This window comes from Zingiber officinale, chromosome 5B (genome assembly GCF_018446385.1).
Source record: "Zingiber officinale cultivar Zhangliang chromosome 5B, Zo_v1.1, whole genome shotgun sequence".
Taxonomy (NCBI): Eukaryota; Viridiplantae; Streptophyta; class Magnoliopsida; order Zingiberales; family Zingiberaceae; genus Zingiber; species Zingiber officinale.
The window spans coordinates 105207877-105232192 of record NC_055995.1 but is presented as its reverse complement, the minus strand read 5'-3'; the positions used below and the strand labels follow the sequence as shown (position 1 = coordinate 105232192).

The following is a 24316-nucleotide window of genomic DNA, read 5'->3' as shown; positions in this document are numbered from 1 at the left end:
CGGAAATCCATATAAATCCAAAACGGAAGTCCATAACATAATCGAAACGGACAAATCCGTGCAACCGAAAATAACTGCCCAGACTAATCTATCTCACAACTAGGGCTAGTATAAAAATGTCCAAAATACCAAACTCAGGTATCACACCCTGCTCTGATACCAATGAATTGGTATCAGATAAATCCCGAAAATCCAACACACGGAAATCAAATAAATATCGCCAAACTTTGGCGCGCTGATACCCAATAAACTGATATCAGATTATTCAAAGTATCCATAATACGAAAACAAAGATAGTAAAAATCCAGAACACACAGCAAGTATCGTATACCTGCTCTGATACCACTAAATTGGTATCAGATAAATCTCGAAAATCCAAAATATAAAAATCCAACAAGTATCGCCCAACTTGGCGCTCTGATACCAAGTAAATAAATTGGTATCAGGTTATCCCAAACATCAAAAATACGAAAACAAAAGATCGTATACCTGTGCTCTGATACCACTAAATTGTCACGCCCCAGAGGAGCCCCTGTCCGAAGAAATTTCGGCAGCACCTCCCCTGCACGGCGGACAATCTGAAACTTCTACAAGCACTAAATACTCAGCCACAGGCGGCTGGAATAATAACAGTAAATAAAATCAATCACCACGCAGTTTATATAAGTATTCAGCCTCTGGCTGTCACAACCACGCAGTTAATAAAATAAACAAAACAATAGTACTCTGACTCGAAATCCACCCTACTCCACTACACTCGTAAAACTCAAATCCGTCGAACTCACCTCTTCTGCCAACCAGGCAGGCATGTAGTAAAATAAAAACCATATCATGTCCATAAACAAATAAATCCAGAACATAAGAGTTCAAACAGTCTAGAATAGAAAGAAACCAAAGAAAACCAAACATATCCTGGAGGTCTGCAGGACCAGCACTACGTGCAGTGAGGACTAGCGACTGGAACTCCCTCCTGACAGCATCAACCTGAAAATATCAACAATGGAGGCGGGGTGAGTCCAACACTCAGCAGGTACAGTTGATATGCAAAGTAAAGAAACAACACCTAGCACTAATCATGCGTACAGTCTCCTGATAAAAAAGATAAGAATGCATCTGAAATAAACAGGAGAATACTGTACTAACCAGGTCCTGAGTATAAGGTCAAACGGTCCGAGAAGAAATCCTGTATGCATGTCAAACATAGGTATCCAAACAATATGCAAGAAACACAAACACAGCAATAAATGCATCATGCATATGATGCCAATGATGCGACCTGGTCACCCCGACGCCATCGATCATCTCACACCATAGTGAGGCCGAGTGGGTAGGGTGACAACCGTGCACTCTGTCGTCACTACTCCCGATGAGTGACCGAGTGGACGGAATTGTCGAGTACACCTATCCTCCTACCCCAAATCATAGATGGGGAGCGCAATGCTCTCAACTCCAGTACACGATGACGGGAGGAATCCCTACCGGATAACTCGTTGTGTCACACTACCCATGAGCGGACCAACGGTGCCTAACAGAGTCCCTGCTGCAACACACTCAGCCTGAATCGACCACTAACCCATGAGTGGTGGTGTGTGCAGATCCATGTAACTGGCGATGTGCTCAGCAATAATGGAGCGGACTATCGCACAGCATGCAATCATGCAAATGATGCATGGCAATAACCATATAAACATCCTGACCTAATCCATATATATAGAAATGTGCACCCTAGGTCAAAGAATCATATCAAATCAAGGTACACAGAAGGTATAAAAACCTAGGTCCTGAACATGGTCAAGCATGGCATATCACTACCCCTATAAGCATATATAAACAGGTAAAATATACCTGAGATGCAAAACCAATCAATCAATCAAGCATGTAAGATTTGGGTAGTGATTAACCGAAACAGATAAGAAACACAATTAATGCAACATGTTAATTTAATTACTAAGCATATCAAATGACATAAGTCAAAAGTACCCGCCTCCGAAAATAGAAAGGTCCAATCTGACTCCGAGATACTCGTCTCGCGTCAAAGTCCTGTATCAAATAATATACAAATATTTTATTTAGCTACTTCATAAGAACAGCTAAATAAAATCCCTAGGACTAAATTTAGGGTAAAACCCTAATCACATATCCTCAATTTACCTTTTTAAATCTATTAGTTAATTAGGGTTAGCAACTAAATCCCCAATCAACCCATTAGATTAAATCCAAACCTAATTCCCTTAACACATAAACATCTAACTACAAAGCGCATCAAATTCCTACCCTTACCTAAATTCACAGCCTTGATTGTTGATCCACACACGGTTTGTTGTTGCCAGCAAAGGTATATTGCTGCTGTAAACAAATAAAACATCAATGTGATCAATTAACCCACTAACACAAGAATTTGCAAAAACAGAACCCTACCTGCCTTACCCAAATCTTCTTCCTCTCTGTCAATAGGCTATAGAAATATGTGGATGCTCGAAATCTTATGGCCGACGACAATACAGAGGGAAGAAGGCTTGTTTACTGACACTAGGCAGAGGAACAGATTAGCTACCGAATCTGGGCAATTGAAGTAGGGGTATGCACTGCTCCGTCCGGCCTCAAGTAATGGCATCGCTTGGTGCGGCTCGGGAAGGAAAAGTCGGCCGGAGAACTAAGGCTCGACGGCGGCCCGGCGCTAGGGCAGAGAGGTGCGGCGTCGGCACCTAGGGCAAGGAATCGCTCGGCTCCTGCTCGGGTGTCAGCAACGGTGGCTAGGGCAACTGAGACGGCGTCGCTGAGTCGGCAGTACTCCGGCGGCGTCGGCTGTGTGCTGTGGCACTTGGCGTCCCGACGGCGGTGAAGAGGAACGTCGCTGGCGAGGAGAGGGAGAAGGTAACCGGCGGTTAGGGCAGAGAGAGGCGCGAGGGTGGCGTCGGGGAGAAGAGGTCTCAGGCGCTCGGATTCGGCGAGGAAACCGCCGCCGGCGGTTAGGGCACCGAAGGAGAAGGCTGAGAGGAAATCGGCGTCGGGGAAAGGCTCGGGCTCGCGGGAGAGGAAAAAGAAACGGGAAATAAAAATAAGGAAAAAGAAACAGATAATATAAATATAAACATTTTCTCACTTAATTGGGGTAGCCCAAACAGGCTTTTCCGGACCCCGTTTTTATCCTGGTCAACTCATCCGTACGAGCTCCGAAAAATTCCCGAAAAATGTCCAAAAATTCCGAAAAATTCCTTTATTAATATTCGCCTATTTTCGGTATTTTACACCGATGGTCGACGACCCGAGGGTCGCCAAATGGGCCGCCAAATGGGCCAAGAGGGCCGGGTCGTTACACCCGGAGCCTCCTATATAAGGAGGGTGAGCCCTGGAGCAAAGAACAACTCACAACAAAGCATTCCAACACTTGCTCTGCCATGCTGTGCTCCTGCGACGCTGAAGCTTCTCCGATAAACACGTTGTCTTTTTCTTTTCTTAATTATTATTGGTACTTCATATCTTTTAGCATTCCTGTACTTTCATTCTGTAACTACTTTTTTGAATTGCTAGTGGATTGCCCAACGAAAGCACTCAAAGAGTGCGGGCCTTGGAGTAGGAGTCGACGAAGGCTCTGAACCAAATAAAAAATTACTTGTGTTAGCATTGTTCTATTTTCGATTTTTCCGCTGCATACTCGATATTCTTTTCGAATTTTTAAATCGCTATTCACCCCCCCTTCTAGCGAATTACTCGATCCAACAAGTGGTATCAGAACAGGTACCGCTCTGATTTGGTGCAACCACCAATCAGACAGGGGTGAAACTTTTTTTACATTTTTTTTGGTATTCAATTTTACGTTATAAATCCAAGCTGGTGTTGTTACCTTTTTTGAGAGCTTTTCGTAGTAATTAAGCTGAATTGGTGCAACACCAATTCAGTTTAAGATTCTTTCTAATTTTATACCGCACTACTAATCCAAGACCAAGTCTTGGGGTTCCTCGTTTCTTTATTTATTTGTGTGCAGGATAAAATGTCTCAAGTCGAAGGCTTCAGCACAGTTTGCCCCCCCCCCCTATTCAACGGGGGCGGCTTCCCCTATTGGAAGAAGCAAATAGAGGTCTACTTGAAGACCGACTTCGACCAGTGGTTCAACGTCACCAGAGGATACAAGGTACCGATCGACAACTCCGAAAATCTACTAGACCAAGAACAGTGGACTCCGGACATGAGAAAGAAATCCTCGATAGACTTCAAAGCTCTCAACACACTTCAATGTGGGCTAACGAAGGAAGAGTTGAACCGAGTGGGACCGCACCAAAATGCGAACGAATTATGGGACAAGCTGATCGAACTACACAAAGGAATGAGCGACACCAAGGTAACGAAGCGTGACCTTCTATTAAATAAACTTTTTAATATTAAAATGCAGGAAGGAGAAACAGTGAGTCAACTTCATGCGAGGATCAAAGACATCCACAACGGACTCCACGTGATAGGCCACAAAATAGAAAATTGCGACTTAATCAAGTACGCATTAAATGCTTTTATGCGAAATTCATTGTGGGCATCTATTGTGGATGCCTACAAAATTTTAAAAAATTTATCTAAATGAAACTAGATGAGCTATTCTACGAACTTAAATTACACAAGCAGATTAACGCCGAAACTGAGAAAGGTATTGCCTTGTTTGTAGGTTCCTCCAAGGAAAGGACAAAGACCAAGTCTGAACCTGAAGATGAGTTCGATCAGGATTCTGAAGATGAAGAGTACCTAATGAACCTGGTAAGGAAGATGTTCACCAGTAGGAAGAAGAGCTTCAGCAAAAAGGACTTGCAGAAGATCAACTCCCCGACTGAACCAAGGAATGTGAACTGCTTCGGGTGTAATAAGAAAGGTCACTACAAGAACGAGTGTCCAAGATTAAAGAGCGACAAGTCAAAGACATCAAAGAAGAAGACTCTCAAAGCGACCTGGGACGACTCATCCTCAGAAGAATCGGAGGCCGAAGATCCAAAACGCCAGAGTCACCTCGCGTTGATGGCCCGCGAAGCAGAATCGGAGGACGAGTCGGAAGATGGGTCCGAACCCGAATCGAGTCACGAGTCCGTACTCGTTTCCGAAGGTCCCAAAGAGGTATATTTTAATTTGAACAAGAAATATTTTAAAATTATTGCTTGTTTAAATAAGAAATTAACTGCAACTGAAAATGATAATAAATTGCTCCTTTAGGAAAACCAAAACCTCAAGGAACAAATCACGAATTCTAATCCAACTCAAGACCTAACACTTGAGGAGGAAAATCTAACACTAAAAATAGAAAATAATAAATTAAAAAGTATTTTAGAAAAATTTACAACAAGATCTAAAAATTTAGATCTTAGTTTAAATAGTCAAAAAGCAGTCTACAATAAAATTGGACTTGGCTACAGGTCAAGTTCAAATAAAACGTTTAAATCATTAATAACCCAACATAAATAACAAAATAAAGCTTGGGTTCTAAAAGCATGTTTAACCACGCAAGTAGGAATTAACCAATATTACATACCTAAAGATAAAATATACTATGTAAAATCTGATAAATCAAATCAAAAACCAAAACACAAACCTAAACCAACAAAATCAAAATTGAAAACGTTTACAACCCATCAAAAATCAGATTATCATCAAGTTAAATATAATTATAAAAGTAACAGACATAAACCTAGAACTAAAACTTAAAAATACAAGCCAATAATTCAGGGGAAGACTCCAGAATAGCTGGCACCTCCAAAAATAATCTACCCAACATGGTAACCAAAACTAACCTACCCGGCAGAGTAATTAGGATTAGAGTAAAAAGGGACAAAATTTAACTTGACCTACGATACTGGTGAAGTTTTGGATGATAGTAGGTTAGGGAAGTTTAGTCTATGCATGTCTAGGAAGATATGGCTCCGACCTGGTGCATTTGGCTAAGTGGAACTAACTGAAGCTACCCCTTATGGATCATAACCAATTAGACCAAGGTTTTATATTAAGTTCAGTGGATAGGACTATTTGAAAAACCTCGAAAGCATAGTTACTCTAATAATGTCCAAGTGACTCACCATAGCCCAGAAGTTTATCCAAAGAATGTCTATCTGTTGAGCTCAAAGCTAAACCTAAATCTAACACAAAATTAAACCAACCCTGAAATTGAACTCAACTACATCTCACAAAAATTATAGGTTTCCCTAATTGAAAACATAGATTGGGTGAGATAACTAAGGACTTCGAACCAACTCGAATCGAATCGAATTGAACCGAATCGAATCAAATCAACTCGAACCGAATCGAATCGAATCAAACCAAGTTGATCAAAGTTAATTAAATTAAACTAAATTTAAAATTTTAAAAATAAAAAAATAATAAATTAAATTAAAAACTTATCTTAAATTTTTTTAAAAATCTTTTTAACTTAAAAATTTATCTTAAATTTTTTTTCTTTTTTACTTAAAAATTTTATTTTAAAAAATCTTTTTAGCTTAAGAAAATTTATCTTAAATTTTTTTTTAACTTAGAAATTTGTTCACTTAAAAATTTTATTTCAGAAAATCTTTTTAACATAAGAAAATTTATCTTAAATTTTTTTTAACTTAAAATTTTGTTTTAAAAATTTTTTTACTTAAAAATTTTATTTTTTTTAAAAAATCTTTTTAACTTAAGATAATTTATCTTAAATTTTTTTTAACTTCAAAATTTATTGTCAAAATTTTTTTTACTTAAAAACTTTATTTTATAAAAAATCTTTTTAACTTAAGAAAATTTATCTTAAAAATTTTTTTAACTTAAAAATTTGTTTTAAAATTTTTATTTTAAAAAAAAATCTTTTTAACCTAAGAAAATTTATCTTAAAAATTCTTTTTAAACTAAAAAATTTGTTTTAAAAATTTTTTTAACTTAAAATTTCATTTTATTTTTAAAAATTGTATTAAAAAAATCGGTCAAAAACCCGGGGTGGGTGCCCCTTGTATCACCTTCCGGGGAGCTCGGAAGGCACTTCGGGCGCCCCGCCCCGGCACCCATTCCGGGCACCCGGACCGCCCTATATAAGGGGCGGCAAGGGCACCCCCTCCCCTTGCACCTCACCCTTCCACTTCTTGCAAAGGTTCGCTCCGAGCCTTAACGTGAGAGGGATTGAAAATTAAAATTTTCCTTTCTTCTTCGGTTATTACGCCACTGCTCGTCAACCGAGGTCGTCATTTTTAGTATTATTATTCACGATGCCTCGGTATATTTTTTCCCCTTCTCAAGTTTCTAAAATGCTTCATTTTTATATTTTATGCTTAGCTTAGTTTCTTTTATATAATTTAGGAAACATTCTAGATCTGGTGTTGAGCCCTCTACTGCTAGTACTAACCCTAGGTTCCCTACTGACGAACTTAGCATAAGGTTTGAGTCTACCATTTATATGCCTATCTGGACTAGGTGTTTAGATAGACAGTTTTTCTTATGATCCTGCATTCCAGTTGTAGAGGTCATTGACTACTATAGCTTGCAGAACCTTGCTTACTGTACCAGTTTAGTAAACATTAGTTTGTGTGCTGAATTGTATAATAACTTAGTTAGGGTAGACGATCTTACATATACTATTAGGGTAGCTAGTACTGATATCATGTTATCTCCTACCATCATCTAGACCTTTTTAGTCTTACGACCATCTACATGCACTTTTCAATACTATCCTCCTAGGGATCTACCATTTTGTGATCCTTACTCGCACATTACTCTTGATACGATTTATTCATATTTTTTGGGGGGAGATCGAGTACCCACTGTTCCTATGTTTAGGTCAGTATCCCTTCGAGTTCATGACTATGTACTCTATAGGGTTTTAGTCTCCTGCATTTTACCATTGACCACTCACGACATCGCAATGATGCGTTCATTTCATTCTTTTCTCCTTTATGCCCTTTGCCATAGATTAGATATAGACATTAGCCTACATATCTTTCAGACTATTATCTATTCAGCTAGAGTCATCACCAGCCCATGAGTTCACATGTCGTACTATCACATTTTAATGGCATATATCGCCTCCCTATGTATTGACGTCACCAGAGGTGATATCCGAGTCATGACTGAGTTTGACTTTGTAGGATCTAGAAACTTCTCTTTAGGAAGTATCCAGATAGATGATGAGGGTGTCCTATCTTGGCGGAGGGGGGGGCACAACACCAGCCTGACCCAGATGCCCAGGAGGAGGAGGTGGAGCAGGATGAGTTTATGGTCGCACTATTCGGCGAGGCCGCTCCGACCCCGGTACCGCCCCCAGCCTGAGCACCACGTCCCACTCCTCGCACTCTAGGCGACAGAGTTGCTGGACTTGAGCTATCTATGATGAGTCTCCGTCAGGAGGTTTCTAATTTTCATCGAAGTATGCGGCAAGAGGTCACCGACCTACAATGGGAGATGCGGCAGGAGGACTCCAACTTGCGACAAGACGTGAGACAAGAGATCTCCGGCCTTTGACATGACCTATCCAGCTCCTGAGAGGATGACCGAGCCCGTCATACTAAGTTGATAGAGTTGTTACACTCCTTGGGGACCGGACCACCCTCCTCATCATCCCGATAGACTAGATCGTTACTATATGTACTTTATCGTGACTATTGTATTTTGACTTAGTTATATCTCGTCTCAGATATTGACTTATCCTGTTCTGATTTATTTCGACTTAGTTATATCTCGTCTCCGATATTGACTTATCTTGATCTGATTAATAGACTAGGATTCTTAAATTACAAAAATTATTTTCAAAAATAGAGTTTTTCAAAACTTCCCATTTTTAGAATTTCAAAAATCAATTTTAGTCTTAACTAGATCAATTCCTTAGAAAGCATGTTCCTATAGGGTTAGTACTTAAGCGTCTTACCAATACATTAGGACTACCTTGTTTGTGATTGTTGACATAGAAAGGGGTGAGATGCATAGGCAGATTGCCTGAACTTAAAATGCTTATTTCAGTGTATCGATATAAGTCTGGGCGTTAAATACAAAACACATATCAATCAGGTTAAGTTATTCAGTTTAGTCAAACACTAACTAATTATAGTTGACTTAACCTGACTAACCAAGTGAAAACTGTTATCTTTTAATAGCCAGTAAGTAACTAATTGGTTAGACAGTTTTTTATGTCAGGTTCAGGGGGAGAATTAATTATTTTTCATAATTATTTTAAAATTAGTTTTTGAAAAATATTTTAAATCCTTTTTAAAAACTAACTAAATTTTTTAAAAAATTGGATCTTATTTAGTTTTGAAAATTAGATTTGAAAATTGGATTGTACAAACTTAGTTTAAAAATTAGATCTTACTTAGTTTTGAAAATTGAATTTTACAAACTTAGTTTTAAAAAATTAGATCTTACTTGGTTTTTGAAAATTGAATTTTACAAACTTAGTTTTAACAAATTAGATCTTACTTGGTTTTTTAAAATTGGATTTGAAAATTATATTTTATAAACTTAGTTGGATTTGAAAATTGGATTTTATAAACTTGGCTTTGATAAATTTATTTTTGTAAAGTCAATATACTTGAAAATTAACCATTATAAAACTTATATTTGAAAAGTGTTGTTAAATTTGTAAGCTTATTTTGAAAATTAGGCCAATTTTGCAAAGCCTTGTGTTTAAAAACTTATGTGTTTCTATCTTTCTAAGTAAACTAACTCTTAAAAACTTAGCTAAAGTTTAAAACAAAATATTTTGTGTTTTTTACTTTAGACTCCCCCAAGTCAATCTGACATTAATTCAAATTCTTTATTACATTTTCTTTTACTTCCTTACTTTTTCTGTGTTGCTTTTAATGAATATCAAAGGGGGAGGGTTAGGTGGTTTAAGTTAGTTAAAACAATGAAATACCAAATATAAAACAAGACTAACTTTAAAACCTTATAATTTCTTATTTTACTTGCATATTTTTCACTAACTTAACCCAGGTTGTCATTGCATCAAAAAGGGAGAAATTGTTGGTGCAGTTAGCACTAACGGTCTAACTCAAATTTTGATGAATGACAAAGTAGGTTAAGTTAGTTTCATTGTGATCTAATACTGTGACCAAGTATACAGAAGAAGCCCAGCTAGGTCGACGAGCCGACCGGATAGCTAACACAAAGCCCAGCTAGGTCGACGGGTCGGTCGGATAGTTGGCACAAAGTCCAGACAGGTCGACGGGTTGACCGGATGTCTGGCACGAAGTCCAGCTAGGTCGGCAGACTGACCGTATAGCTGGCACGAAGTCCAGATGAGTCGAAGGGTTGACCGGACGTCTGGTAGGTAAATTAAAGTAAGTCACTGGAGGGGAGTGATTGTGAGGACGCGTTCCCGGGAAGGGAACTTAGGCGCCGATCCAACTTAGAACTATTTCGAAACTCTAAGTTGAGATCTTGACTAGATTCTGGTCTCGGTGAGACGGAATCTAATTACTATTTTTTATTATTATAACTGTACTATGCTAGCACTTTATTTTACAGGATAGTTTTGCATTTTGCCTCGGACTAACATTTTCTTGCAGGTTGTTGGAAAACAGAGGTTCGGGCGCCCGAAAGGGATCCAGGTGCTCGGAATGCAAACTTTATCCCCTCGCTGCGTCACCACGTGGAGCTTCATGGTTGGCCGGGCTGCGTCACACTCCAAGCGCCCGGAAGGGATCCGGGCGCCCGGAGCCTCCTATATAAGGAGGGTGAGCCCTGGAGCAAAGAACAACTCACAACAAAGCCTTCCAATGCTTGCTCTGTCGTGCTGTGCTCCTGCAATGCTGAAGCTTCTCCGACAAACGCGCTGTTTTTTTCTTTTCTTAATTATTGTCGGTACTTCATTTCTTTTATCATTCCTGTACTTTCATTCTGTAACTACTTTTTCGAATTGCTAGTGGATTGTCCAACGAAAGCACTTAACGAGTATGGACCTTGGAGTAGGAGTCAACGAAGGTTCCGAACCAAGTAAAAAATTACTTGTGTTAGCATTGTTCTATTTTCGATTTTTCCAATGCGTACTCGATCTTCTTTTTGAATATTTAAATCGCTATTCACCCCTACCTCCCCCTGGGATGGGATCCTCTAGTCCCCTTGTCCTGGTCCGCTCCTGAACCAGGACAAGGGGATTGGTGGAAGGCAATGGCCCCCACCTGTTAACAGATGGATCAGGGACTGGTCCATCCTTTGTGGACCAGAGGATCTGGTCCTCCCCTAGCGAATTATCGATCCAACATATCTAACTTAAGTTATTAGTGTGTAGGATGGAAGAAGTCCAGAAAAGTCGATGATAATAATTCAGAAAAGAGACCAAATTAATGACCATGCTATTTTCACCATGAAACTGTAATAAACATCAATTCTTCCTTTCATTGACCTCTTGACATGTATAATCAGACTAGATGATTCTGTATTGAGCTTCGTATTAGCAGCAAAACGGTGCACTTCACCCAGTCTTTGGATCTTCTATGCTAGGAGAAGCCTCAAACTTGGCATAACTAATCTAGACCTTCAAGTGCTTAGTACGATCAAGTAGTCTATCATAGATCTGTCTTGTTCACTCAAATTCTTCTGCTATCTCAAAGAAAATATATGCCTTCCAGAGCAACTCTGGTATGTCCAGTGCAGGTTGAGCAATTGCAAGCTCAAACAACACTCAATCATTATACTTTCTTTCATTCAATGTCCTCTCAAACTTAGCAAATTTAATTTACACCATGCATAGCAATTTGGAAGGGCCCATTCTATATGGCTAAAGGCGATTCATTTGCCCCTAGCGCCCCCCGTCAACCCGTCCCTAGAATAATGTGGAGAAGATAAATCACATATAACTACTAGTCATTAGTACAGATGACAAGGTATAAAGGGATGCATGCTTGCACATGCTAAATTTCAACCCAAGACCTCCTTGCATGGGCCACTCTAGATACATATCATGCAATTCTACAGTGATTTACATTGCCTAGTTGGAGTTCCAGTTCCTCTTAAATATCTTATCCTTTGGGGCCATTCCTATGGCATTTCCCAAGATTTGTCATGCAACCTTTAAGTTCCTTTATCTTATCTCAAATTGGGCTGGCATGAGCCATATATTTGCAAAAGAAAACTTTTGTGAGGTATCAACTTCAAACATTCCCTGTAAACCTTTCTCGTTCTATCCATGTCTTGCACGTCCAGTCCTTCATATAATGAATAAATGATCCACTAATAGATATATCTTCGCTAATACCGCTTCTCCTTTGTTGGAGGCACATTGGCTATTGCTTACGCCTCCCTCACCATATCCTTCTTTCCACCATTATCCTCCAAAAGCATTGCTCTTTCCTTCTTTAACTCTAGCACATTCTTTCTGAAGAGAATAGGAGGAAAAGCCATATCATAGTTGAGAGTTTTTGACTTGTCATACCTCCCTCCCTCCCTCCAGTTGGATTCACTGCTGCCAAAATTGATGTTTTTGCATTTAGTGTAGCTTGTATACATGCTTTTGTGATGCTTATAGTCTGCTGTTCCTTATGTAAAGCAACCTGGTCCTTGATGTCCATTTTATCAAATTCATCAATGCAACATATATCATTGTCTGCAAGCATTAGCTCTAGCCTTTTGGAAGAAATTTTGAAATGCTTGCCAATGTCCAAAATCTACCTTTTTCTCAATGGTGTCTCTATCAAGAGAATTCTCAATGTTTAAAACCTGCAACACATCGTCACCAACTTCATCCAACTCATTATTGTCATAAATTGAATCATCAAATATTTTGATCTTGTTGTCATCTCCACCGCCTCCTGTGATTGGACAGTCAGGAGAGTAGAATTGATCATACTCGATGTTGTCAAGGTTCGCATGCTCATGTTTGTCTCCACCGCCATGGGAGGAAGGGGGGAGTAGAGAGTTTGTGGAGTCAACATTCTCTCAAAGTTGTAGGTGGCAAGCGATTGATCACATATCCTGCGTAACTAAACTTGCGCTTGGGCATCTCTCCTTTATTGGAAGTTAGGGATTTTTTAGTGGAACCAAACTTAAGATAACAGAACTTACGACCTTTAATATCTTGCACCGTTAGATGTTGGGATAATTCTGTGATTTGTTTCTGTAGATCTTGAATCTCATCTTGAGTGCTAAGACCAAGGTGCGAGGTTTCCTCAGTCAGAACCTGCCTGTCACTACCACAACGACCATCCATGGGATCTAGAGCTTTGATACCAATTGACACCGAGTGGGATAATGATTATCCTATGGGTTATTAAATCCATTGATCTCACGCATGAAAACCGGAAGCAATCTTCTACAAGCTGTTGATTCAAATATAAATATTAGGAAATAGAAAAATAAATAGCACTGTCAAAGATATTATTAAATCAAAAAAAATTCCTACAACTAACAACACACTTATATAGACTCAAAATCCTAAGACACTAAAGGAAAGAAAAAAATCTTAATAGAAATAAAAAAATCCCAACATAAGGAAAATATAAACGTAATAAATATTTAAAATATCCTAAACGAACTTAAAATTTAAAAATATAAAAGAGGACAATAACTCTAATATATATATATATATATATATATATATAGATATATATATATATATATCCTCTTGTATCACTTCGTTGAATTCGAACATTGCACCTATAGAATGGATCTTTCCAACTCAAATTTGACCAACAACAATCCACTACTACTATTCATCAATCGATTGATGCCTAATCAGGTGAGTGTCATAATAGAGTGTAGAATATTTTGTTTGTTGTAATACTAACAGCAATCGATTGTTACTATTTATCAATCAATTAATCCCAATTGAGTTGTAATAGTTAAGTTTCAAATATTCTATTTGTTGCAACAATGTCATCAGTTAGTTGTTTAACCCTAGTAGTCTACTGATTTACAACAAACCCCTCAAACCTTAAATTCAATGTTTAGGGATTCATCAGTCAATTACTGCTACCTAACAATCAACTAATGTCTATATTTCAGCCTTATCAAGATTGAATTCTCGCTTTGCCTAGTATCTGATAAACCTCAACCAACTAGATCTTTCTTTATCTAATATTCAACCAACCTTAACCTACCAGGATTAGGGGGGTGGTAAATAGCATTATGAATTTTACTAGCTAATGTTAACAGAAAGTTCAAGTACACAAAGTAGCACAATGGGAATAAATAATAAGTGATATCAAACAGGCGATATCAAACACACAACCCTTAACAAACTTTATGAGCATGCAACTTTAGATAGCAATTCAAGTATGCAAGCATAGACATCAAAATATAGATACGCATGGCATAAAAAAGTGATTCTTATTTATAATTCCTCCTTTCCAAAAAGCTTTTGAAAATGGAGAAACCTTCAAAACAATCAGAAAATTAAGGCACAAAATAAATAAAAATATGGCAACAAGAAAAATAAGAACAATTAATACACTAAATGTTGTCATTTGAAGTTGAAGCCAAAAGTTGTAAACGTTGTCACAGAGATTGGAATAGCACGAAAGACGCAACGAACACACTGAGTATGAGCATGAACAGAGTATTGGAATGACCAAGAGTTGTTCTAAAAGCTCTGTCTCGAGGCTCTTTATATAACCCTCCTTTTGTTGTTGACGTAATAAGGTTCAATCGACTGAAACATGCCTAGTCACCTAGAAGCTGCTAACATGGCTACAACGTTTATCTGATAAATAACGTCGTCTGTATTGGTGCAATCAACCTCTAGGGGTTTTATGTTTAATAATATGTTTAATGGAGCTTAGTCAAAGTTGAACTAATCAAGTTAGAAGTCTTAGTCAAGTCAAGGTTGACCAGATAACTGACAAGTGATAAGTAGTCTACCAAGTGACTTTAAGTGGTGAGTAATCTACCGAGTGACTAGCAAATCCAAGCAAGTCAAGGTGATCTGATATTTGTCATGAGGAAAATCCTAGGAGGGTAACCTTAGGTCTTGGAGGAGTGAACTCTAAGTAAAAGTCCTGATGAGTGAAGTTAGGCCCTAGTGAGTGAAGCTAGATGATGAAAGTCTTAGTAAGTGAAGCTAGACAATAGAAAATTTTAGGGGGAGATAATCCAAGGTAATGAAAAACTTTGGAGGAGTGAACTCTAAGCATGTGTGACCGAATGGTTTCCATTCAATTATGTGCGGTCGACCGGACCAGCGGATTTTAGTAAACCTAGGTATAGTTTTACCAATACTATTTTATATTACTATTATTGTTGGTGTACTAATTTAGTATTGTAAGAAAAGTCTTAGTGGATCAGGTGATCAAACATTGAGCATAGAAAGTCCAAATAGGTCTGGAAGACCATATGTTTAGCAGGTGAGTGGGCTATGTTTCTGGAGAGAGTATAATAAGGTTGTGTCTCGATAGAGACAAACCTTAGGAGCTAATCCAACTAAAGAAACTAACAGAGGTTTCTAAGTTGAGATCAAGATAGTCAATGTTGTCTTATTCATGCATATATACATCTCTGTTCAAACTCTATTTTACAAGATATTATTTTGTTTACTAACACTATTTTGCAAAAAATGATGTTCCATCGACTGATAAAAGTGTTCGGTCGATGGATCCATGATATATCAAAATAGTGAGATTTGATCTAGAATATAAAAGGAATTTTTGGTTCAATCGACAGATCAAAGTGATCAGTCAAGGGATCAGTTTATTTCCAGAATTAAAACAAGATTCGAATCAAAGTACAAATGGCAAAAAGATGTTCAGTCGACGGAAAGATCTTGATTCATCAACAGAACAGTGAGATTTCCATGATCCAACGGATCGGATCACCGTAAACAAGGAAGGAATAGAGGATCTGTCAATGAATAGAAGGATCAATCGACAAATAGGTTCAATCGACAGAACCCTTTATCAACCGACAAAACAAAACTTATTAAAGAAGCCCTCAACCGAGCTAGGTAGAACTTCAGCTTTTCAATTTTCTATTGCGTTCATTCATTGCTCATGCAAGCTGCAACTACTATGACACCAAGAGGCTTCCAATAACCTACGCTTCATCATCTGTACATTGTTGTCGGTATATTTACTTTACTTGTACATTATATTCATACTTATACTATTTCATCATTTAGTGGATTGCCCAATAAAAATAATCAAAGATCATGGACCTTGGAGTAAGAGCCGGCTGGACTCCAAACTAAGTAAAAAAAAAGACGTGTTCTTTGTTTTTCTTTCTTTGTTTTATTCTGCTGCGTACTCTAGTTTTACGAAAGAAACGAAAATATTTTAAATCAAATGAGATCCCCCCCCCCCTCTCTCGTCTTTCATGATCTAATAATTGGTATCAGAGTAAGACTGCTCTGAAAAGACTTAACATTCTTTCTAGCATTCTGGTTTAAACATTTTCTGTTAATATTTTTCTTTATACTACACTACTAATCCCAAGACAAAGTCTTGGAAATTATTTTTCGGTTATATCCTTTTGGGAAAATGTCAATATCTCATCAAGAAGGGTAAAACATCTACGAGCCTCCACCATACAATCAAGATGATTTCAATTACTGGAGGCGGGCAGTGGAATGGTTCGTAGGAAGCGAAAGTCTCCTAGAAAGCCAAGGTTGACTGGATGTTAGATAGTGGTAAAGTCCTGATAGGTAAATATTGACCGGATGATAGGCAACGATGAAGTCTCGATAGGTCAAGATTGATGGGATATTAAGCAATAGTAAAGTTTTGGTTGGTCAAAGTTGATAGAATGTTAGGCAAAGGAGGTCTCAGCAGGTCAAGGTTAACCAGATGCTAAAAAAAGAAAGTTCTAGTAGGATAAGGTCAACTGGATAGTAGATAAGGCGATAATTCGACCTTAGTAAGGCAGAAATAGATGTATCAATTGATTGATGATCCTTAAAGATCGAGTTCAAAATTTGAGGGGATTTATTGTATATCAATTGACTGTCGGGTATAAGTAACCGACTGATACATTATTGCAATGCACATAAAGTTCCTGAGTTGATTTGAGAACTCGACTATTGCATTATCAATCGACTATTAGGTATGAGCAATTGACTGATGTCACTACTCGAGCTAACAGAAGATTTAGAACTCAATTGCAAGACTTAAATATTTTAGCATTAATTTATTTATGATAATGAACAATCAACTATTATGACCAAAGCTAATTGGAAAGAGCCGTTCTGCAGGTGAAACAATTGAATTCAACGGAGCAATCTACTGATAAGCACTATTAATCGCTAGTCGACTATTAGGTGGAAATCAATCCCAATCTAAAGGTTATAAAGGAAGGTTTTATGGAGGATTTCGACATTGGTTCTTAGAGACTTTAAAGTTGAAGTATTACTACATTCCATACTTTTAAAAGACAATCTAAAGCAACTAATAGCGATCAAAGCAAAAATTCATTATTGTAAAATGTTTCAATTACATTGTTCATATTTACTATTGTATCCTTATTTTTCTTTATGTTGCTTGTATAAGAACAGGTGTATAAGAGGTTTTTCCACATCTAAAAGGTCTCTGAAAAGGAGAAAGATAGTAGAGATACCGCTAGAATGTTATATTATGGAGTAGGAACCGGGGATTCCAAATCACATAAAATCAATTTGTACTTATGTTGTTTTGTTCTATTTTTATTTCTATATTTAACTCTTTGTAGATGAGCACAAATGAATGAAGAATCATGAATCACCCCTTCTAGCGATGTCATTGGTTCCAACATTACCCACTTATAGCCTTTTGTAAACTTTTTGTGGAATTTGAGACTTGAGCTAGTAGATAAAAAATGACTTGGGTACCTCTTAATATTGTAAGACTTCAACAACTAAACCATAGATATCCCACTCACTACCTAGGCAATCACTAATGATACAATTTACAAGTTTAAAAATAAATCCAAGATTACATCAATGCAATCACATAACTAGGTTAGCATGTCTTTGGGTCTTCAGTTCCTTTTCAATAGAAGCTTCATGCTCCTAAGTCATCCAAGTTGTCACCTCAATTTGAACATCCTACCCTCAAGTCTATCATGTTTTTCCTAAATTTAGACTCCTTGCCCTTGAGTACTTCAAGCATCTGATTGATTCTACCCTTGAGTCCATCGATATCTTTATTGATCCAAGCTCCTCACTCTCAAGTACTTTGTGCATCCCCCTGATCCAAGCCTTCTACCCTCAAGTCCATATGTTCTTCCTTGATCAAGGCTTAACATTCTTCCCTTGAGTTCATCTCCTTGATCAAGTCCAATAAAGAATTGACAAGTGAAAAATTCAACAGGTGTTAGTAATAGAAATTCAAGCAAGTCAAGAATGATCGGATACTTAACAAGTGAATGAAGTCAAGGCGGGTCAAAATTAATAGATGTCAGGCAAATAAATAAAGTTTTGATACATCAAGTTTGATCGTAAATCAAACAAGTGATGAAGTCTTGACAAACCAAGGATAACTAGATACTATGCAAGTAAAATTCCTAGAGGAGTGGACTCTAGACAAGTAGATTCCTAGAAAGTCAAGATTAGCTAAAGGTTGGGCAAGTGAGTCAAGGTTGATTAACATGGTTGGGTAGATGAAGTCCTAGAAGCAAAGCCTTCAACCGTAGAAGTCATAATAGATGAGGTCGATTGATACTAGGCAAATGAGATAGTCTCAAATACATTCTCTATGTACAAGAAGTTTAGAAGGCGCCCCACGAGGAACGGCGTGGTGGTAAGAGACAAAGATGATTCTCGTGTAACGATGGTTAAATTTCACATTAGGCATTTCCTACAAAGTTTGGACCACTAGTGACGCTGGGGTGTCGACACACATGTGCTTCCCACCTCTAAAACTAGTTGGACTAAAGGCCAAATACCTGGATTACTCTTAAAAAAAAACTTAGAAGGTAAGGCCTTTTGGAAAAATGAGGAAGTCTTAGAAGTATGAGTCTCTTGGAAAGCAAACATAAGTAAGATGAGAGTCTATAAGTGACTTGGAGTTTAGGTTTCACACAAACTTGACTTAGGTGAGGGCTCAACTTTAAAGTTTGTAGAAATCAAGGTTTCAATCGAGTAAAGGGAAATTTCAATTGATTAATTGTCGAGTCGATTAGACCGTTGATTCAGATTGATTTGCTAACAGATATAATATTTCTATTCGTAAATCAAGGGATAGTGGGCAAGCAAGCAAAGCCATCTGATGGGGTCGAGCATAGCCTTAGGTAGGGGTGAGCAAAATCTCGATTAAATCAAAATAACTGACCTAATCAATTTAATTTGAAATTCGATTAAGTTAATTCAAAATTTTAACTTTATTAAATCTCGATTATTTCAATTTATTATGTTCGATTTCAATTATAAAATATAAAATTCGGTTAAACCGAGCCAGATTTTAAAAAAATGAACTACTAACAATCGACTGATACGCTATGCTCATCTAGATTTGTTATAGCTCAAAAAAATATGTAGTCAAGTGGTACAGTAAACTGATGTCTACAAATTGAGCATAATAAATTCACAAATCGGCTAGGACAGTCCCATTTGATTTGATACATAATAGTTGACTGCTAATAAAAGAAAAATTAAATAAATTGTCATTTAGTTTTCAAATAGAAAATTTGATTAATTCAATCAGAATCTGAACTAACTAATTTTATATTTATTCGATTTTAATAACAAATTTCAATCGGTTTGGTTTGTCTAAAAAAATTGGGATTTTGATTAGTTCAATTTGGTCAATTTGATTTTAATCAAATGCTTACCTTAGTCTCAGGTGCTCCAATTTCATATAGATTTTGTTCTATTAACTATTAAGCTATTTCCTAGTAGGCTACATCAATTTGGCAGAATAAAGCGTGCGACTTTGGTGCTGATTGGAGTGTTCCTATTCCGTTGGGACCCTTTCATTTGAGAAAGGGTAGGTTTTTATGTGATAATAGATCTGATTTAGTATGACGGTCGATTAGTTGAAGAAAAAAATATATTCTCTTTGGTATTCTTTACCTTTGCACCGTAGCCTGGGGGCTAAAAAAGTTGTTTCTTCTCTTTCAATTTAGTTTCTCATTGATCAATTAAACAAGTGTCTATGTTTCCTGATCTACTAATTTTATCTCAATTGACTATCTACACAACTAACTAACAAATAAAAATATTTTATTCATCAAAAAATCAACTTGAGTTGACTGTCTAATCGAGTCATATGCCAATCATTAAAAGTTATATACACTTCAGCTAATTAGTTTCTCGACTCATATCACTTTTAAAGTCTACCATCTACTTAAATCTAGTTTAGCTTGCAACCTAGCATACAAGTGCACTTGATTCTCAAGTTCACTAGAAGTTAGCTACGAAGAGTATCTGAGACTTCATGTGTTAAAAATTATTTTCAATCTTTCATGCCAGAAGACCTTCTCTTTGAGATTTCTTCATTTATCAAACATTAATATTAAAACTACATACGAGCATAAGAACCCCTACATTTTCCTAGGCAACCACAACATCTCTATAATCTACTCAAAAATAAATCCAAACCTACAACACTGAATCCAAATTCGATGAGCATCCATGAGTTTACTGAAACGCAACATCTGCACCTTATCCATGATCAACATTATGGTCTCCAATTGGCATATTAAATTAATAAATTTTCTGCACCTTTGTCGTTTAAAAAAATAAATAAATCATTTTCATCAAACAACTCGATTACCTTTTTTGAATTATAAAATAAAAACAAAGAGAGAATCTCAATGGATATTTTGGAACAACAGAGCTAGATTTCAGCATAAAAATAAACATCAACATATAATTTCGAGTAAATATTAAGATACCACACACTTTGTTAGGTGGATGCAACTGTTCAAAATTAATTGAAAGCCAAAAAGTCAATACCAAAAGGTCAACTGTGGGCCCATATTCAATAAGCTTCCTTCACTTGGAAGATACAAGAGGATCTTTAAACCGATGCATTGAATTATAAACATGGCCAATGGCCTATGGCCAACGGGCAATGATCAACACCAAGAAAGCAAAAAGAAAAGTAAAAGAAAATGTAACATAAAGAAAGAAGAAAATCACAGGCAAGAAATCCACCAAGGCCAGGAAGATCAAACATCTCAGGCAGTAATAACTGGACCACATTTTCTCAGGGAACAAAGGGGAAGCAGGTGGAGTGGTTGAATCAGATGAGGTAATCATGCATTCAAACTTGCAGATTTAAAAAAACCAGGTGGGACAACACATGCTATGACATCAAAGTGTTAGAAAAGATGCAGGTATAGGACTCCAAAACTGAGAGAATCTCAGAATGAACTGAGAAGATATATAATGGGAAAGGATGATAAAGCAAGGCTACTGCTTTACCATGTGCAAACGCAAGAACAGCATGGTTTGTCATCCTTTCCTCCACTAGATTACACTTTTGAGCCCTATAAAGAAGTGACAAGAAAAAAAAAAGAACATGAAGTTCTGAAGCTTCTTGGAAAACTTGTACTTAAATCAGATGCACGAGTTATATACATTGAGGTTAGAATTGCCAACTACTTGCCTATTTCTTTGTGATTGTGAACTGTCGGATTTGGTTAGCAAAATGTACTGGCCAATCAAACTCACTCATTGATGTCGCAAAATTTGCCATCGATCCGATTTTGTACGGCTTTTATTGCAGCAACTCGAGCAGCAGTGGCTGCTCTATTAGCAGCAGCCACTGCTTTGTTTACTTGCGAATCTACCCTTGGAACGAGGATTGAGCTCTCTGCTGCCTTCTGAGCAGCCTACAAAATTTATGCCATTAAAAGACTAAGATGAACGGAAGAAAACTAGCAGTAGAAATGAGTAAACAAGCAATTACCTGAACAGCATGCTGAACAGAAGGTTCTGATGCACAAAGGGGCATCTTTAGAATTCCAGCATCCCAATCGCCGCACCTTGTGTCGCCATTTCGAAATGTGTACATTCCATAACCTTGCTTTTTGCCTTCATGCCATGATCCCTCATAGCAGTGGCCATTAGCAAAATGGTAAACACCAAAACCATGGATCTTGTCAGCAAAGTATTCACCAGCATACTTGTCACCATTCCTACACCCAACGAAAGTTTTCAATCAATAGTCTATTACTTTGCCAAGAAATTTTGAACAACACTATGCAATGACCATGATAGCATCGAGAAGTTTAAACAAGAATCATACTTTGTAGTCGTAGTGAATGATATTTTCAATGAAACTGACAAGAACCATTACAAATACAAGAAATCAAATTACAGAAAGCATTGAAAGACAAACTTATGGGAAAAGGTAGGACAATAACATTCTTAGTTTAATGTGCACCAGAAGCAAAGAAAGTAAGCAGTCAAACTACCAAAAAAAAATGACTTTCATCTTATTCTTCCTTTACCTCCAATATAAGAAGAGCTAAAAGAATATGATAAAAGGATGCGCCAGCAAGAACAATGAACCAACTAAAGCAAATTAATAAGTACCACATATCCGTAAAGCCAATCCTCTGCTTACAAAGTAGTAAGATTTCCTCACAACCTTGTTACTACGAGCTCAGTGGTCTGTTATCCATGTCTTGCATATACGAGCAAGTTCCTCATGTTAGAAGCAATCAACTATATATGACTAGGTTATCCTTGCACACAACCATGGACAGTATCATACTCTTAAGTCTTAAGTTGAGAACCACTAACAGTTAACAAGCACAAGTGACAGTCATTAAAAGTATTAGATAGATTGAAAGACAAGAAACAAAGACATTAAAACAAGTGAACATCATCCAAATCTACTTTTCCTTAAGTTCAAAAGAAAGAAGTAAATTTTCAACAACCATGAAAAGAATATGGAAAACTGAAGCCTTTCTGTAATGAAAAGGACTTAGAATGCGGAGGAATCTATCCGATAATACCAAAGACAACATACTTTTTCCTTCGACTAATTGGCCATCACATTAAATCAGTAATCCAGATCTAGCATCACATGAACAATCTACCTTTCTCGAATGAAATGGCCCCAATGGAATAGAAACACAGCAAACAACACCAAAGTCGCGAGCTTTGTTCCTCCAAATAACCTCCAAATTGATGTAGCCTACTAGAAAAATAGCTTAATAGAACAAAAAACTTGCCTGAAATGGTAGTAGCCGAGGCCGTGCTTGACCCCGCACTTGAACTCCCCGAAAAAGCTACTCCCGTCGGAGCACGTCTGAGCCCCCACCCCGTGGCTCTGCCCGCCGACCCACTCTCCGGCGTAGCTATCTCCGCTGTAGAACTTATACACGCCGTAGCCGTGCCGAAGCCCTTGCCGGTAGTGCCCCCGGTAGCGGCTGCCTCTCGCCCAGCTTTCGGTACCGTATCCATCGTACTTCCCATCGACCCAGTCGCCCTCGTACCGCCCCTTTCCAAAGAAATTGTAGACACCGCTGCCGTTACACCGCCCCTTATGAAATTCGCCTTCGTAGTAATCCCCATTGCTGTAGAACTCGACGCCCTCGCGGACAATCCGCCCGCCGGACCGCTTCTCCTTCCTTTCCACGCCGCCGATGGACCATTCAACGGACGAGGCCCTTCGGACAGCGGTGGCGCCGCGACGGAAGAGGTCGGCTCGGCGTGCGGCAAGGGAGGCGGCGGTGGCGAAGGCGGAGAGGAGGAGGACGTCAGCGAAGAGCGGGCAGTCGTCGCGAAGGTAAAGGAAGAGGAAGAGGATGAGCGCAAAAGGAATCGGCAGGAGGAGGAGATTACGCGAGGGGCTTCTGCGGTAAGGGCGGTGGGGCTTCTCCTCCTCCTCGTCGTCGGCGGCGGCGACGGAGGAGAGGCTGTGGACGGAGGATCGGACGATGGGGGATCGGAGGAGGGACGACTGCGTGCGGGTAAGCTTACCCTTCTGCGACTCCATTGGTTGTTCCTCTACGCGTTCGAACTCATGACGAAGACGAAGGTGGCAGAGAGAGCGAGAGAGAGAGAGAGAGAGCGAGAGAGAGTTAAGACTTAAGAGAAGGGAAAAGCGAAGGCGACGGAAGCCAAAGCTTTGGAACAAACGAAACCCGGGTCCTTATTCTTACCGCCAGTGACCGGATGGCCTGCGGAGTCCGTAGCAGCGTTCCGATTCGCAGCTGACGATCGGTGTGAAACCCTTTCGAAACAGTGGTCCCCACGCGTAATAGATCAAAAAACTGACCCGTTATCGCTTCCCTCTTAACTAAGGGTAGGATGATGGGTGCTATCAGAATGGGTATGAGAAATATTGTGAATTTTCCTGAAAAACCGATGGTTATGGTGGTTGTGTGAGTCTTGACGCATGTTTGACTCGCCCGACCCACCTTTCGTGGGGTCCACTAGGATTTTGATTATGACATTGTCTTTTTGATCTTTGAATCTCATCCGTTCATATATTTTTATGTTTTAAACTAACACATCGCAAAAGATGAATCTTAT

At 38.3% G+C, this 24316-nt stretch overlaps 1 protein-coding gene and 1 long non-coding RNA gene across 2 annotated transcripts; both read right to left on the bottom strand.

The window, feature by feature from the left end:
• Positions 1-1998: 1998 nt before the first annotated feature.
• LOC121987708 lies at positions 1999-3152 on the bottom strand. The gene is made up of 3 exons (XR_006113698.1): positions 2428-3152; positions 2281-2346; positions 1999-2040 (listed from the first exon to the last, which is right to left on the bottom strand). It is a non-coding gene; the product is annotated as an uncharacterized LOC121987708 (long non-coding RNA).
• A 17513-nt stretch (positions 3153-20665) lies between these two features.
• Positions 20666-23897, bottom strand: LOC121985268 (junctophilin-1-like). Its single transcript, XM_042538611.1, has 3 exons — positions 23011-23897; positions 21738-21966; positions 20666-21660 (listed from the first exon to the last, which is right to left on the bottom strand). The coding sequence occupies exons 1-3, from the start codon at positions 23775-23777 to the stop codon at positions 21496-21498; spliced, it is 1161 nt and encodes a 386-aa protein (XP_042394545.1). The 5' UTR covers positions 23778-23897; the 3' UTR covers positions 20666-21495.
• Between the last annotated feature and the right edge of the window lie 419 nt (positions 23898-24316).

Bases quoted from the DNA above. Each gene is read 5' to 3' on its own strand.
- LOC121985268 (XM_042538611.1), bottom strand. From the start codon at position 23,777: ATGGAGTCGCAGAAGGGTAAGCTTACCCGCACGCAGTCGTCCCTCCTC. The intron at 21,967-23,010 runs GCAAGTTTTTTG...CGTTGGGTGTAG, and splicing joins CTCGGCTACTACCATTTCAG to GAATGGTGACAAGTATGCTG. The intron at 21,661-21,737 runs GTAATTGCTTGT...TAAATTTTGTAG, and splicing joins CTGTTCAGCATGCTGTTCAG to GCTGCTCAGAAGGCAGCAGA.